An 18,228-nucleotide genomic window follows, 5' to 3' on the forward strand; every position below is an offset into this window, starting at 1 on the left:
TTCAAACAATTTCCAGATTTGCTAATTGCAACAATTCGAAAGTATTTCGTGTTAAGGTAAAAAAAAAGTTTTTCTGCGGAAATTCATGAAGATCTGTGTTACGGTAGCCTCGAAATGCGTCCAAACAGAGTTAAAATTTCAAACAAATTTCAGATTTGTTAAATGCAACAATTCGAAAATATGTTGTGTTAAAGGTGTGAAAGCGTAATTTTTCTGCATTTCATGATAAATTTGCGCTATGAAAGCCTCAAATTGCGCCTAATAAGATTACACATTTCTAAGATTTGTGATCTAATCAGACGTCATCTAAATAATGATGAAAAACAAGTAAAGTCTAAAAATTTCGTTTTCACTATGAGCGCAAGCAGTGTTCCAAACTCACCTTTGAGTTTTAGGAGCCATGGGGCGCATCAAGCCTGAATTTTAGGCGCCATTGAAGATTTTTTAGGGGCCAGATTGACTTTTTGCCTGTATATTACGGCATATTTAGTGAAAAATTAGACACAAATTTAGATGTTTTTGTAACAGAACTAGTAGGTAGCTGTGACTTGGTGAAGACAAAAGCACTACGGATGAAATCGTGAAGAATAGAAAAATCTCTCACTAATTGTAATGCTGAAAATTTCGAATGATCACCTAATATGAAAATTCAGATTTTAAAGGGGCAATTTTTAAGGGCCACGTTGGCGCAGAGCCTTCTTTTTTAGAAGCAATGACCTATGTTTTAGGCGCATTTGGCGCGTTGGCGCCTGTGAGTTTCGAATACTGAGCACAAGGGTTGCCATCGACGAAAGTTAGCCAGAGTGACTATATCTTACACCCTTAATGAACATACTTGAAGGAAAATTTGCTCCTCCGATGATATTTGATCGTTATGAAACAGCGGGCGCAGCGCGTCGAATGCCAAGAAACCCGAATTTTCCGCAAAAATTAGCCTTCAGACTCATGTTTAGGCCAGCATTAGACCCCTAAATAGGCCGAAAATGACAAAAGCATGACACATTCCGTAAAATTTAGACTCCCAAGAAGCAAAAAAATCGTAAAATTGAAGAATTTCAGGGTATGGGCCGAAAAACGGCCCTTATCGAAACCCCTAGCTCCTTTGGCAAATCCCCTTAATATCAATAGTCATTTACCGGCCTGCGCCTCTAACTGGCAACCATGTCGGTAGCCATTTTCGATTCGGAGGCTTAATTTTTTGTAGGAATAAACATTTGATCTCCTATTCGAACTCCTTGCCCCACAAAACTAAATTTTGAACGTATTGCTTATCACAGCTGCGCTAAATTGGTGTTTCAGCCGTAAAACCGGTGGCCATTTTGGGCGCCATATTTGATTTTAGGGTCTCTGGAGGGCCGCAGCGAAAAATGGACCTCATTTTCGGACTCTACGACCCCGAAAACCTAATAATTGATACATCACTATGCACTTGGACCCGTATAGGCAAATTAGTACCCCTGAGTGGTATTTTTGGCCGCCATCTTGGATTTGGAGCCCTCCTTTGGGTCGGGGGTGTTTTTAAATGTGATATTCGGATTCCTCGTGTCATTTTACATAGGAATCGACATCTGACTCGACGCTATCCGCAAAATTTAAAACTTTCACCATGGCGGCGGCCATCTTGGACGCCATCTTGAATTCTGGGCGTCGGTTCAATTTTTGAACTTGACACCATCGAAATTCTGATTCTAGACATCCTAAAGAAGAGAATGACATATCACAACAATTTTACCCACGAAGCTGCACACGGATGCACATGTGGTACTGGACTATATGAAAGAAGCCGCTAAACTTTAATTTGACGCACTTTTCCGTGATAGTTATATTCCGAATAAATTCCCAAATTGTTCTTTCATTGACACTGAAAGAGTGTATTCAAGTGTTTTTGTTTTCGTTTGATAAAAAAAGCGCGCTAACAATGAGAATCAACAGCTATATCCAGACCAGGAGTTCTAGAAAACGAAGGAAGTCCGGTAGCGTTTTATAACCTTTAAAACGTCATATCTCCGTTTATAATAAGTTTTGAATGATCAGACACCAAAAGGTATGGCCTTTGAATCTTGAAGAATCATCATGCCAAATTTCAGCATGATCCTTTGAGTAGTTTTTTTGCTACAGGGGCGCAAAAGTTAAAAAGCAGCGAAAATCGGCAATTCCTAATATTTTCTGTATATTATACCGTCTGCCGTCGGTTATCGGGTTATCGCCCCGCGTGTGTGTGGTTGCTGCAGAGTCGTTTGAAGGCGTTTTCTGGTCTTACTCTGGGAGGTTTTATTTAATTGTTCTCCTTATATTTATATTTTTAGCTTGGCGGGGATATCTACCAATCTCGGTGATGAGTATCCACTGTTTAAGCCTGGCTTGTACAAAAGCTCTATCCTAAATGAGCTCACTTCCTCTGAACCAATGAAATTATAAAAAAAAATATAAAAAGGAATAAAATAAAACAAAGAATAAAATAAAAAAAAGAATAAAATAAAAAAAAGAATAAAATAAAAAAAAGAATAAAATAAAAAAAAAGAATAAAATAAAAAAAAGAATAAAATAAAAAAAAAGAATAAGATAAAAAAAAGAATAAAATAAAAAAAAAGAATAAAATAAAAAAAAAGAATAAAATAAAAAAAGAATAAAATAAAAAAAAGAATAAAATAAAAAAAAGAATAAAATAAAAAAAAAGAATAAAATAAAAAAAAGAATAAAATAAAAAAAAGAATAAAATAAAAAAAAGAATAAAATAAAAAAAAAGAATAAAATAAAAAAAGGGTGAAATAAAAAAAAGGAATAAAATAAAAAAAGGAATAACAAAAGAATAAAATAAAAAAATAATAAAAAAAGAATAAAATAAAAAAAATAATAAAAAAAGAAATAAAAATAAAAAAAATAAATAAAAAAAAAGAATAAAATAAAAAAATAATAAAAAAAGAATAAAATAAAAAAAATAATAAAAAAAGAATAAAATAAAAAAAAATAATAAAAAAAGAATAAAATAAAAAAAAATAATAAAAAAAGAATAAAATAAAAAAATAATAAAAAAAGAATAAAATAAAAAAAATAACAAAAAATGAATAAAATAAAAAAATAATAAAAAAAGAATATAATAAAAAAAGCATAACATAAAAAAAAATTATCAAATAAAAAAAAGGAGAAAAAAAGAATAAAATGACAAAAAATGAAACTAATTAAAATTAAAAAATAAAAAAAAAATTTGAGAAAAAAAATTAAAATAAAAAGGTAAAAAAATTAAAAAATTAAAAAAAAAAATAATAATAAAAAAAATATTGACAACGACCCCAAAAACCCCTAGAAACATACATAAACTCAGCTTTCTAAAAAGTTTCAGTTTTTTAAATTTGGTCTTCTGAGTGCCGAGTGACATCAGTTTTCCCACACCCGTCTCTCACCACCGCGTGTCCAAAATTTATGCGCGTCTTTAGGGGTGCTCGATGAGTGTTACTTATTTATTTCTTGGAAAGAGGCACAAACATTGATGCAAACAGAAACTGTGATGTCATGAAAAGGCTCAAATCAGCTTGCAAAAGAAAATACTTTGGCCTTTTGTCTCGTCAAGTGATGCTGCTTCATGACAATGCTAGGCCCCATACAGCTCATGTGACCAATCAGTTGTCGACCTCCTTAAAATGAGACCTTTCCCACATCCTCCTTATTCTCAGGATCTCATCCCACATGATTTATCACTTATTACCTGAGCTAGAGAAGAGTTTTGGCGAAAAAAGTTCCGTGGACGACGATGAGGTGAAAAAAACTAAATAAAAGTGGTTGCAAAAACAGAATCGCCAGTTTTACGCTGATGGAATAAAAAAACTCTTGTCATGGTGTGTAAAATGTGTCCAACGAGATGGGGATTACATGGAAAAGTAAAGCCAGGTCTTCACAAACATGGAAATTTTAAATTTTAAACAAAAAATTGCATTTTGACAATTTGCAAGATGAAGCCGCATGCTACCGTCCTGTGACCTCCCCAGCGCGCGTAAATTTTGGACACGCTATGGTGAGAGACGGGTGTGGGAAAACTGATGTCACTCGGCACTCAGAAGACCATATTTAAAAAACTGAAACTTTTTAGAAAGCTGAGAGTATGACAATTCACAAACTTTTTACAGATTTAAATTATCTTTATTAGTTTAGAAGATATGACAAATATTAACTTACTTTACGAATACCCCTCGTAGTTACTTCATAACTATCTCTGAAAGTCCAGGATTCGCATTTTTTCTCCGAAAATTCATGATATTATTGTGAAAGTTTTTTAAGGTTGAGTCTTTGTTTACATTCTCAAAGTATCAAAACATCTACAGTTTGATCGTGTTTCCTCTTGACTTTATCAGCTTATGAGAAATGGTTTCTAATTTACTCAACTCCTGAGCATGCCAAAAATCCATGCCTCAACAGATGCATATGAGAATTATACGTTTCAACGAAACCTCTCACTCTCGAGTCCTTGTCATCACTCAGGAACCACCGATCTTTTCTGCAGGTGTCATGAAACATTCATGACAAATACTGTTGCAATCACCTTTATCCTACATAGTACATATCTATGCATTGCAGTTTTAGTGATCAGCTCCATACTCACAATGTACTTTCTGTAAAATACAGTTCGACGGTGAAAATACCAGACCACGTATTTCAATTTGCAATATTTTAAACCTCCTTTCATAGGTACTTTCTTCCTTACACAGAAAACCAACCAACATCAATTTTTAAAAACTTCTGCAATTTTTCTTCTCTATGCGAAGAAAACTCTGTGAAAACCAAGGAGCAAAATTGATTTGTTCTCCGTCAAAAGAATAAAATGGGAGTGGAGATTTTTAAGCACCGCAATCGAGATACGTGGTCTGTTAGTTTCACCATCGACTTGTTACGATATACCTTCTCGCCTGGTAACAGAGCAACTCTAATTTAATATCAAGTACGTGACGCGTTACAATGGGCCTGTTGCAAACTTTTGCTAGAGTAAAAATAAGAGTTGTTTCTTATAGATAATGCCTCAAAAATTACGATGAGCGCATCGGCAAAGTCTGAAATGCACTCATAACTTCACAGTCTGCGTAAGAAATTTGCGGTTTTTTGAGCTTCCCGCTTCAAAAACGATACTACGGCACAGGTGAACATTTTGTAAGAGGAGTCGTTCCATCGTCGGCAATACTCATCATGGCCGACGTCAATCCGCCAAAACACGTGTGATGGGACGAGATAACACCTGAACTGAATTAGACCAGATAACAATCGGCGTGTTAACGTTCATATTTTCCACGCCCGAATTGATTGACCTTGAACTCTCCTGGAATTACGCGCGGAACTGCGCGCAAGCGTCGGCCATGATGAATATCGCCGACGACGGAGCGACTCCTCTAACAAAATGCTCACCTGTGCCGTAGTATCGTTTTTGAAGCGGAAAGCTTAAAAAAACGCAAATTTCTTACGCAGATTGTGAAGTTATGAGTGCATTTCAGACTTTGCCGATGCGCTCATCGTGATTTTTGAGGCATTATCTATAAGAAACAACTCTTATTTTTGCTCTAGCAAAAGTTTGCAACAGGCCCATTAAAAATCTCAAAGAGTTCCAAAAATTAAATGGTTTGATTACGCACAAATTCATGATGCAGCAGATATCCAAGCTGTACATTTGAAAAGGTTAGGATGGTGAAAGACTGTTGTAATGTTTTAGAGTGGTAAGGTAATTTTATCTACAGATTACATTGAAGACATATTGAAGATATTAATGTCCCTGTTACAGTGACTGATTCCAATGTTATCACAGCAGAAGGTTTCAGATATTTGGGCCAGCATGGTTTAATAATTACAAAGAACGTAAGTTACCTTTATAAATTAAGGCGTAGAGGCAACTTCTGCCTTTGGTTGGCCAGAAATTACTGTAAACCTATTCAAATTCCTAAAATATATGATAAATTACAAATCTACTGAATGAAAGGTAGGATTTAAGTTATACTTTTCAGGAGAACACGATTAACAATTTGCGGTCAGAAGGAGAACTGTGGAAGGAGAATTAGAAAGATTTTTCACTATGGCTCAAGATAATTTAATGAGGAGGAAAAAATGAATGTAGTTTCCGTTTACCCTGATTGTAATTCTGGTATTGTACGAATTCTCTTTCTCTATTTAGGTTTTAGATTATTATTGTTATCCTGCATCTGTTATCACTAAGAAAAGAAATTGTATCACAGAGAATAAACAGAGGAGAGTGTACACCATGGGTCATTAGGAGGTTTTAGCATAGTGTGCTGCAACCTAGTTGCCCGCCACCGAACCAGACACCTATGGTGCCTTCGATTCGCGAAAAGTTACCTTCAGTACTCAGTTGTAGTTGATTGATTTCGTTTATTGTCTCATCATTTACCTATTAATATTCATAATTCTCTCATTTATTTACCTATATTATGTTTTACTTGTCCAAGTAGGGCAACATTAAAACAACTAATTTGGCTTCGTTAAGTGATACGTGCATCTTTGATACATTTTTTTTAGTGTTCTAGAAAAGTTATTTTTCTTGGAGCCGTAATAGGTTTTTCTGTTTTTATGAGAAATCAAGGATTTTTCATGTATTAAAATTTCAATATTTAAGTAATGGATCATTATTTTTTCTTTTAGATCTTGGAATTCTTTATGGTGGGAGGAGGGGGGGGCAATCACCATTTTAGATGTTTTATTAATGTATTAAGAATTACTTAATTTTATTATTGCAAATTTAAACATACTCAGTTAATAGGTAGTAAATTAAAGCTGAGACTCATTAAAATTGCGCTCACCGCTGAGCGCTTCTCAAATACCTACGTATTAGAGCTTTCCCGCTTGTTGTTAGATTCTGTTCTTCTTGCTTAATCATGGCAGTCATTATTATTACTCTATATAAAGCTGCCTCACCGGCTCACTCTGCCCGCCCTAGAGAAAAATTGGCCGAAGCGATTTCCTTTGAACTTAGCAATTATCAAGAGGAGTTGATCAAAATTATTCCGATTCCAATCTGCAGCCTAGGACGCCCGCAAGCGCGAAAAGTTGATTCTCCCTATAGTATTGCATTGGAGATACGCGGTTGTTTACGCGCACCGCGCCGAACAGGTTCAATCCTGTCGCGTGACGTCACAGCCTTGTAGACGAAATTTAAGGTTTAAGGAGGTATTTTGTGACGGATTTTTGTGGAATTTAGGGGACAGAAGGGTATTTTTCAACGGGGAACTCGAATTTTTGGGCAGATTTTCAATATTTCAAAATCCAAGATGGCGGCCGTGGCCTAAAATTCTAAGTCGACTCCTGTTCGATTGATTCTCGTGAAACTCGGAATCCGGAGGGTTTTTTACGACGGGAAACTCGAATTTTTGGTCAGATTTTCAATATTTCGAAATTACAGATAGCGGCCATGGCCTAAAATGCCAAGTCCACTCCTGTTCGATTGATTTTCGTAAAACTCGGTATCGGAGATCATTTTTCGACGGAAAATTCGAATTGTTGGTGAGATTTTACATAAACATTTCACAAAAACAAATTTGAAAAAGAATAAAAAAAATACATAAAAAAGCTGCAAAACTATTGGCAAACTAAGTAAAGCAAAAATACAAATCTATTGCAACTACATTTTGGAATAAAATCAAAATGAGGCAAAATTCAAGAGGAAAGAAGAAAGATAGCAGTGATAAGAAGGAAGTAGGTAAATTATAAAACCAAAGACAAAAAAAAAAAAAAAAAAAAAAAAGAGGGGAACTACAGCATAGACAGGCAAGGTTTCACTAAAGTCTACAAGAGGGCTCAATAACACAGAATGGAAGCAATATAGAGGAGGCCAACCCGGACAAAAAAATGCTAACAGCAATGCATGATTTACAAAAACTTTTCATTCACACTACATACTACGGCATTGGGTGTCAGTACAGAAATTAACAGCATCCGGACACTTTTTGATTCTGATAGCCTCATGAATTAATTTAGCGCGAAGATGTTTTACATTTACTATAAGTTTGGGATTTAGAACATTGTAAGTGCTGTAGTTCCCCTCTGTTTTTTTTTTTGTTTGTCTTTGGTTATATTATTTACCTACTTCCTGCTCATCACTGCTATCACTCTTCTTTCTTCTTGAATTTTGCCTTATTTTGATTTTATTCCAATAGATTTGTATTTTCGCTATACTTAGTTTGCTAATAGTTTTGCAGCTTTGTTATATGGTTTTTTTTTATTCGTTTTTCAAATTTGTTTTTGTAAAACGTTTCCACTTGTTGCACTGAAGCAGACCGCAGTTGTTGGCAGTCAAACGTTTGTTTCGTTTTGTTTCCTTTGAGTTTTTAGGTATTTCTCATCTCTATGTAGTTTGAAATATCATTTGTTTAATTTATTCTTTGGCTTGTAGCTCGATTATCTTATCAATCATTTTACCATGTGGTAGAAAAACCTGTTGAAAACATGTTTGTGACGTAGATCAAAAATGTAATTTTGGAAAGCTTTATACATCAGCCAATAAAGATGAGCAAGATACACACCTAGCTAACTTGATGAGGGTTGAAAAGCCAAAAACTTCTTAAAAATAATTTATCTGGACACATTAAATTAAAGGACTAGAAAGTCAAGAAACTGTATAGACCAATTTTAATTCCAGACTTTTCCAAATTGGTTATAGCAGGCTGGGGGTTATCCAAAAGAAACTTATCAACAGCCCTGGACAGTTCAGCATTAAAATTTTCAGAGGCATTAGAACCAAAAATAATGAAACCAAAGAGTTTGTTCGGAAACTTGCTCAAATTCATTTGGCATCAATCCCACATAAAAATCACTTTACTTTACGGCTAAAACTTGACAAAAATATTTCTATCACTCAGACTTAACAGTCACAAAATTGTATTCATGATTTCAGGAGTTTTTTCAAGAAAAAGTGATGAACCACTAAAAATGAAAAATAGCACGTTTCAAAGATTTTTCAGGGAAAACTCAGATTATAGTTTAATAAAGCCACGTACAGACATTCATGATATTTACTCCATGTACCAAGTTCTCTTGAAAATCAATCCAACTCATCCGTAGAAAGTCCTGAACGATTCTCATGAAAAAAGGTTGGAGCATATCAGGATTTGAAGAAAGCGCTATTAAAACCGGTACAGAGACCCACTTACGCTAGCAAAGAACCCATGATATTTGAATTCTATTATTGGCAAAATTTACTTTAACTATAAAACACAACTGCTCTTCTTTAGTTATTTTAAGGCTAGAAAAACATCAAGAAACCAAAAGGTGTAAAACATTTTTGAAAGCATTCATACAGGGTCATTCAAAAGTTACGCACCACTGGCCATAACTTTAGTTCTAATTATGATATCGATTTGCGGTTTGTGGCGTCCTTCCTCATATCGAGGGGGAAGCTTTTTGAGGTACTTTCCAGTTCTTCACGCCCCCCCCCCAGGGGGAGGGGGGGGGGCGGGGGGCAACTCAAAAATTTCAAATGGCAACCCCCATCATGTGATACATCGTTAGAAAGAGCATGAAAAAAAAAACATTTTTGGCGCAAACCGGAAGTCGATCCGACCCCCCTATCAAAAGTTAGGGGGGTCCAAAGGTTATTTAGGGGGTCCATACCTTCATGAATGCCAGACTCAACTAAAAAATTACCTTCAAAAAATAATTGCAACCGTCAGTGCTTTTCCTGGGACTTGTATTCTCATGGAAAAAAACAATTGAACAACATATAGCCAAACATGTTACCAGGAACAACATTCAACCTTTCAACTGCTTATATCTCAAAACAAGATTTTTCGAGAAATGCTTGTTCTGCGTTCTACTCCTCAATTCATCAATGCTGTTCCAACTTCTCAGTTTTGTAGTAAAATAAAAACTGAGGTATTTACATACTCATAATCATATAAAAAATTATGTTACTTGATCCGGATGAAAGAAAAAACACTTTCATAGGAAAACCATTTCTTCTTAACTTCCTGCCCTATTTGATGGTGCCTTCCTCTTCTATTCTTTCTAATTATTATGCAGCTTGCTTGCACACGTCTGATCAATATTTTAACTCTCTCTTGAGGTCAAATTTGTTAGTGCCTCTCATTGTCCATTCTTGATAAGGAATTCTTTCCTTTCGGACCTAAATTACTTGAATCTTGATCTTAATTTCCATGAGTTAATGTGAAGTAATATCAATTGAATTAATTTTCTGATTTTGTGCTCCTCCTGTTTTTACTTCAATATAAGAGCAAATAAATAAGACATGAACTTTTTACTGCAGGTATATTGTGTTCAGTATTTTTTTTAAAGTTAGAAAATCTCAAAATTGGTGGTAAATATGCTTAATAAAGTAGAGATTATCAAAATATCAAAAATTATCAAATTTATAGATGAATTGGCAGATGTGAGACACCAAAGAATGTTCAAGAGATTACGGAACAGAGTAATACAGAATCCCTCCTGCATCAGATTAAAATATCAATTTTTCTCTTGGAATAAATTGCCATTCCAATTTACTTACTATTTCGCACGAAATAGAGTACTATCTCTTGAAAATTCCTTTCCTCTGCAAGTGTCATCCGCGTGATTTAAATACGCAAGGGAAGGGAACGAACATTGTGCAAAACACAATCTCCTATAAACATACGATTATGCATCGCTATGGGATTGGATCACCGCACCCTTTGCCAGGTTTGCTACAGTTACGCAAAAACGGTTTTTAACACAGGTTTACATTGGAAGTTTAGTGTCCTTGTTTATTTTGATGGTTCATGCCACACATATTTTTATTCTAAATAATAATTTAAGTATCTTACCTTCTCAACAGCTTTTTTCACGCATTCAGGATTGTTTGCTGTGACATACGCATGTAAGGGTTCATCCTCCCCTGGTAACGGTTGCCCATCTTTCCTACCGACCTTACCTTCCTTTACAGAGCCTTTACCACGAATGATTATTTTTGCACCAGTCTCTCTTTCCATTGCTACAAGAAAAAGATGAGGAAAGTTAGACATTTTTGAAAAATTAATGATAGAAAATGAAAGCCTTTTGCTTCACACAGATAGTTAGACTGCTTGGGTTACAGCTCATAAAAAACTTTTTGCAGGGCAGGAATTATACTTCAAAATGAAAATTGAATTTTGTATAATGAATGATATTCTGAGTAATCTGTCTAAAAAAAACCTGACTAAAAAAGAAAATTCTTCAGTCATCTCTTTTCAAAATATTTCTCAATCATTATTATGACAAAAAAGAGAATTGTCACCCACAAATAATATGCTGAAAGCGTAAAACATCATTTTGCTTCCCTGAAATACAATGCTTTGATAGCTACTGTTGGGTCTCAAATACATTTCGCCTCTATTTGATCGAGTCCTCAAACAACCAATCAGGACATTTTTCCTGAGCATTTGGAACATACTTTTCAGAAGCATGCAAATTCTGGACGACCGCTTGGTAATCTGGTAATTAAAAAGAAACAACACAATTGTATATTCAGCATATTGTCTTTTCAGTGGGGTTACTCAAGAGTCAGAATGATGCGTTTTGGGTTACTGACAGGAAACATGGTGTAAATGTCATTTAAGGAATCTGGAATGAATAAGGATCGAGACCTGAGCTAGGTCATTTAATGGCTCTCCAACTTTGGGCTGCCATTTTCCAACATGGCCGTTAAAAGCTGACTTCATTATTTTCACATTTTTCAGAGGCTTTAATGAGCCTATTGTACTGGTCAAAAGTCACTACTGCCACTTCTGTATAATTGGCACAAACAATTGGCATATTTCGATCGCAAAAATTGCACCCGAATGGGAAGCAATCACGAACTATACAAGACGATGGACCAAGGATGTGAATTGTGATGTGACGTTCCGTGTTAACAAGAAGAAAAGGCGACAAGTACTTCCAATGGATGTTCTTGTGCCGATGTAGGATATTTGAAAGAAATTTCGCAGAAGTTCAAGTTGTTGAAATGTTGAAAAGACCGGCTTAACTACTTTGGCGATACGAAGCAACTTTGAGCAGAGAAAGTTCTCGTTTACTAATAAATACCAGGTCGCCAAATGGCTCGAAATGGGGATTCAATACGTATTAATTCATAAACGGCGTTTAAGGGTTTTGTGAAGTGGCTATAATGCTAAGGTTTTCGAACTGACAAAATTGGCCCAGAAAATGCTATATTTAGTTGATTTTCATATTCACAGCGAAGGTAGAAGCGAGGGTTCATAACAGTTTTCAATTTTATGTGACACATCTTATCATGCACTTAGGTCCGTACTGATGCTTTTATGTTATTTTCGAATTTTCTTGCTTGCCTTAGGGCTTCTAGGAAGCCCTGGGCTCTTTAATGTCATTTACGCAGAGTTTCAAGCTGACAGTCTAAAACGCACCGTGAAGGTGATTTTCTACCCAGAGCAACCCCAATATTTCATGAAAAGAAATTTAATGTTCTAATCTTTTGAATACGTCAAACTCGGAAGTTTCCAGATATTTATTTATTTTCTCCTAATTTGAGACGTTTCCACAGGACTCAACTTGGGCAAAAAATGAGGGTCTACTGTATTCCCGTTGCTAGAAGAAGACAATCTTTGAAAAATTAAATTAAAAAAAATGAAGAACTTAATTCACTCATAAAGTTCTCATCACTGGTTCAGATAGAACATACATTTCAGGGTGTTTCCTCTGGGTCCAATCAAGAGTCCTACAAAATTGATATCAGGATGCTCCTCTTGCGGAATCATGACCTTATCGCTTACTCTAATAACTGGAGGTCTGGAAAAATAGAATGAAGAAAACAAATACTTTGAGCAGGATACATTTGAGTGAGTACAAACTCATAGAAACGGCTGGAAAAATGATTTTTAACGTGATGGATTCATTCATCTGAAATTTGGCAGTATGTCAAATCAGAATTAAAGAGACCCTAGCAAAACTACATGGAAATACTACTTAGAGGAAACAATACCGTGCGTAATCGCTCCCATATAAGTAATTATTTCTTAAAATTTTGCCGCTAAAAATCTAGGATGGTCTAATCTGTGAGAATTCTGCAAATAAGTTTCTTAGGACCCTGTAAAATGCGCTGACAAGCCAAAAATCACGCGGTTGGTGGGAACAAGAGGGAACATATTTTAGCTAGCCAAACTAAAAGCAAAAAGCCTTTCCCTAAAAAACCTTGCCCTTTCTTTTATGAGCTGCATTTTCACCATCTTGCACACGTCAGGAAATATTTTTCATCAGTGAAACATGCATTCTTCAACTGATGGATTAATCTAATTACAAGACTTTTAAACAGAGGCTTAAAAAATATTTTATCAAGCGCAGTGGCGTAACGGACTTCCGCTGGGCCCCCCTGCAAAATTCTTTCTAGCCCCCCCCCCCCCCCATGTCGATAAAATTCCAAAATCATCCCCCCTCCCGCCCCTCTCTTCCCCTCACCCCTTCCCGTTTTTTGGCCCAAGACATTTCAAATCACGGACTTGGACTTGGAATGCCTCTCCTCTCACCGTCCCTGATCCCGTACCCGATTAAATGGGGCCCCTAAAGGATCAAGGATCTAAAGGGTGGCGGGGGCCCAGCCCAGGCCCAGGATCTACAGAAAGGCCCATGCAGGCCCAAGAATCGAAGGGCCCCGAAGGGCCTTGTGGGCCCTTTAGATTCATGGGTCACCCAAAGCCCGAAATACCTACAGAAAGTGACAAAAAAGAGAAATTTTTAGTAATCACTGAGTGGAAATTGGAAGGCAGGGGCCCTTCAGCAAAAAAAAAGTCAGGAACAGTCCAAAGGAAGTATGAAAAACCCTGAGCTAACAATAAAAATCAGCGGAAGAAGCCCCATCTTGGTAAGTAAAAGCCCAAAGTTCGAGACCAAAGCTAAGCATCAAAGAGAGAGAGAGAAAAAAAATCCGGCGGCCGAGGGCCCCCTAGGCGCTTGGGCCCCCCTGCATAGCAGGGTCTGCGGGGGCGCCCGTTACGCCACTGATCAAGCGTATTTGATAGAAAAGATTCACCAATGGGTGATTTCATGATAACAGAAATAGTCACATCACCATGGGTTGTGAACAAAATAGGGCAAAACGATTAAAACCGTCGGTTATTTATTGAAAAGAATGATGACTCTGAACTTTTCCATGTAAAAAAACGTGACAAATTACGGTCACGTTTGAAGGTAAGAGACTTTGAAGACGGAAAATGTCCAGACAGTTACGCATCGCCAACTACGACTTTAAAGGTAAATTTTCGGCAAAAAATTCGTAATGATCATGAAGAAAACTTGGGGAATTTACATTGTTCACGAGCACAGGGTTGCCACATGATGTAGAAAATGAAATTCCTTGACATTTTTCTGACATTTGAGGGTATGCGGGATGGTGAAAAAGACCTAATTTGAAATAGAATTCTTGAAAACATATAAGTTTTGGGGTAAATAATTTATACGTTTCACCTAGTCTTTTGTCATTTACAATCACTAAAGGAAGTTACATCTTTCAATGGCCCATTATTACAGAAATTTTGGTCAATTTCTTGTGTTGTATTTCCGCGAAGTATACATTAACATTAGGCTCTACTTGCCTCAGACAAAAAGTAGAAATTTTGCAATGCTTAGCAAATTTGTGAAGTATTTGCTGGGTGTGCTACCACTTCTTTCAGGGACTAACAGTAGTTAAACTGAGTCTTTTGTGCAAAATAAATGAGAAAAAAGGAAGTTTGAGCTAATCATTTTTCACTTCCAGAAAATTTAAAACTAGAGAAAGTCTGTATTTTACACTAAAAAAATGCTCCTTTGCTAATAGAAAACCTCATGGAGACAAAGGCACAAACACATAAATTACGGCAAAAATGAACTAGTCCACTTCCCCAATTCAAATTCTAGTATTGCTTAACACGGTTTCATCTTTCTGAAAGTTAGTAGGAAAATCATTCAAAAACAGAGATGAATTGACTTCTCCAAGGTAGTCAAAATGTGCCAAAAGTGCAGAAAATGCGGTTTTTTGCACGATTTGGCAACTTTTTTGTAGAATTTTCAAATAAAGTTCATAATCGATTTTGGCATCAAAAAATCTAATAAAGTTCCTTTACTAAAAACAATCTACAACTTCTAGGGAAAAAATAAACCATAATTCCAATTCTTCTTAATTAGGTATTCCAGGCATACCGACTGTAAGCTACGTTCTGCAATTGAAGCGCTGGGTGCAGAAAGGGCATTTCTTGGTTGCGATGTCCCAGAATCTCCGCTGACATTTCATCCAATCCATTGACAGAAGCAAATTTATGGAATTTGTTGAATTTAATAGGATTTATTAAGGATTTTACAGAGCTGAAAGTGAAAAATTTTAGAAAATTAACCCAATAATTTCCTCCCTAGATAGTACGTTGGCTTAGTGCCAAAAAGGGCCAAATGCTGCAAATCATGATTCAGTTCTGCCACTTTGGGAGGTCAAACTAGATGATATTATAGGTTTGAGCCGGCACGCACTTTGAGCCGCTCTAGATCAGGACCCGCTTGACCAATTTTCAACAAGATTTCCAAAAAATTCCATAAATTTGCTCCTGTCAATGGAGTGTATGAAACATTAGCGGAGATTTCGGGACATGGCAACCAAGAAATGCCCTTTCTGCACCCAATGCTTTGATTGTAAAACATAGCTTACAGTCAAAGTGCCTATAATAATTAAGACAAATTGGAATTATGGTCTATTTTTGTCCTAGAAGTTGTGCATTGTTGTTAGAAAAGGGACTTTATCATATTTTTTGATGCCATAATCGATTTTGAACTTTGAAGTATCTATATTTCTTTCTTGTAAAATAAATTCTGCAGAAAAGTTGCCACATAGTACAAAAAACCGCATTTTTGATACTTCTTGCATAATTTGACGACTTTGGCGAAGTCAATTCAATTCAAAAAATAAAAATTCGGGTGGCCACCATTCTCGAGTCTAGTTTTGATCTGGCTGCACTTACCTCTTCTGGCTCTTGCGACTTACTAACCTCCATCTTCAGCCTCATGGCTTTATTCCTTTTGTTTTTTACTTTGCCCTCTATGATGATGTGATTCAGTTTTTTTTAGTTTTTCGTCTAACCAGTGGAGTTTCTTCAGTTTCCTAACTGCCCTTCTTCCACCATGTAACTCAAACTCTGCTCTGTAGGTTAACATGGATCAATTAGAGTCTCCAGCTGATCCGGGAGAATCCCATTCCAATGGATACCCTAGACTCTAGTCAAACTACCGCAAGTCCTATCTCCCAATGTACCAATAATACGTAATCAAAGTTGTCCCACTCTAAGGTCAACCTTTCACCATCTACTATTTCTTAAACCGACCAGCCTTCAGCCTCTGACCAAGTAAGACCCATTCTCATAGAAAATCGTAAAGCCTTCATTATTAAAGACAAAAATAAGTATAGATACAACAAAGATACCAATGGCCCTTCTGTTGTTGCATTAAATAAAGATGAGATAGAAAAAAGACACCTTACCCTTATGGGTGAATTTCTTCACTCTAAAAGAATCGAAGGGAGAAAGAATATTTAGAGGGTCAACAAAGATTTCATTCATATTGAAATTTAAGTAAAGATTTTGCAAATAACTTAATAGATAATTATGTGAATCTAATCCCATAAGAAATATGTAATTGCTATATTCCATTAAAATATATTACACACAGAACCATAGTTAATAACGTTCATAGTGATCTCAATATAAACCCTATTGGTCAATACCTACAGGACAAATACTTTAATATTATAAGCGTTAGGCGAATCTATAGTAAAAACGAAGACAATGCGTTATTTCCTACAATGAAATTAGATATTTTATGATAGGGGTCTGTAACCACAGATTTTCTATTCATTTTCTATACTAAATGCTCTACCACTTCCTCCTTTTTCAATTTGATAAAGTGCTATAACTGCCTGTATTATGGACATCGTTCTGAGTTTAATGGCAATCTCATTGGTAAAAGTCAGCTTTGCTGCCGTAAATGTACTGTTATTCATCCAGCCCATGATATATGCCCTCACGAGGTAAAATGCTACGGTTGTCACCAATCACATCTTACCTTCTCGCTTACCTGCCCTGAATTCATAAAACAAAAAGAGATAAAAAACAATTACGTTATCCCAAAATCTTTCTTACAAAGAGGCAGCAAAAGAACTGAAAATACTAGAAGAAAATATACAAAAAATAGATCTAAATGCTCGATTAGTACATAGGTTGTCCCAAAAGTACTGCACGTTTTTTTTTTTTTTTTTTTTTTTTTGACGAACGGTATCAAGTATCAAAATGCAGTTTGTGTAGTCTTAGAGACCGAGCAATTACCAATAAAACAAGACAAATCCGAGCTCTCTAAGTCAAAAAATGACCAAGTTACAGTGTTTGGAAAATGACTTGTAGAGGTGACCCCTCCAGGATTTTTAGCTTCTTTTCTGGGATATAAACAAAAGATTTGATTGTTTTTTTTTTTTTTTTTTTTGGACAAACGGTTGTAGGTATCAAAATGCGGTTTGCGTAGTCTTAAAGACCGAGCAATTACCAATAAAACAAGACAAATCTGCGCTCTCTAAGTCAAAAAATGACCAAGTTACAGTGTTTTGAAAATGACTATTAGAGGTGACCCCTCCAGGATTTTTAGCTTCTCTCCTGGGAAAAAAAAAACAAAGATTTGATTAATCAAAAATTCTACAGAGAAATCGTCGCGATCGAATGAAGTTGGCAACATGGTATCAGCCTGGACTTTGCAACCTGCGATTTTTGGTTATTCCCTACGTTGAAAAAGGGCTTAAGAGGCAGGAATTTTAACTCCATCAACGAGATAAAAAGAGCTGTTGAAACTTTCTTAAGGAATATCAGGCAAGAAGAATTCGAAAAAACATGTTTGAAGAAGTGGGAAGAACGGTTGCGGCGCTGTGTGCCAAGTGATGGAAGGTATTTTGAGGAGGAAACTAGTGTTCAGTCGTCCAAAGAAGAAGAGTAAATGCTAGTAATCTTGGTAAGATTCTGTAAAATTGATTTAATAAAACCACTTGAATCTTTAATTCTTTGTTTTTATTCCCAGAAAAGAGGCTAAAAATCCTGGAGGGGTCACCTCTACAAGTCATTTTCAAAACGCTGTAACTTGGTCATTTTTTGACTTAGAGAGTTCGGATTTCTCTTGTTTTATTGGTAATTGCTCGATCTTTAAGACCACACAAACCGCATATTGATATCTGCTACCGTTCGTCCAAAAAAAAAAAAAAAAAAAAAAACGTGCAGTACTTTTGGGACA

The 18,228-nt window shown here is 35.8% G+C and overlaps 1 protein-coding gene across 5 annotated transcripts in view; it reads right to left on the bottom strand.

The window, feature by feature from the left end:
- LOC109043427 (splicing factor 1) overlaps nucleotides 1–18,228 on the bottom strand; it is a 138,801-nt gene that overhangs the window by 51,786 nt on the left and 68,787 nt on the right. For all 5 annotated transcript variants that reach the window (XM_072297254.1, XM_072297253.1, XM_072297256.1 and 2 more), the window contains exons 6-7: nucleotides 12,632–12,738; nucleotides 10,782–10,948 (exon numbers count right to left, since the gene is read on the bottom strand). In XM_072297254.1, the coding sequence (XP_072153355.1) occupies nucleotides 10,782–10,948; nucleotides 12,632–12,738 (274 nt within the window). The remainder of the gene's footprint in view (nucleotides 1–10,781; nucleotides 10,949–12,631; nucleotides 12,739–18,228) is intronic.

This window comes from Bemisia tabaci, chromosome 2, assembly GCF_918797505.1.
Source record: "Bemisia tabaci chromosome 2, PGI_BMITA_v3".
Taxonomy (NCBI): Eukaryota; Metazoa; Arthropoda; class Insecta; order Hemiptera; family Aleyrodidae; genus Bemisia; species Bemisia tabaci.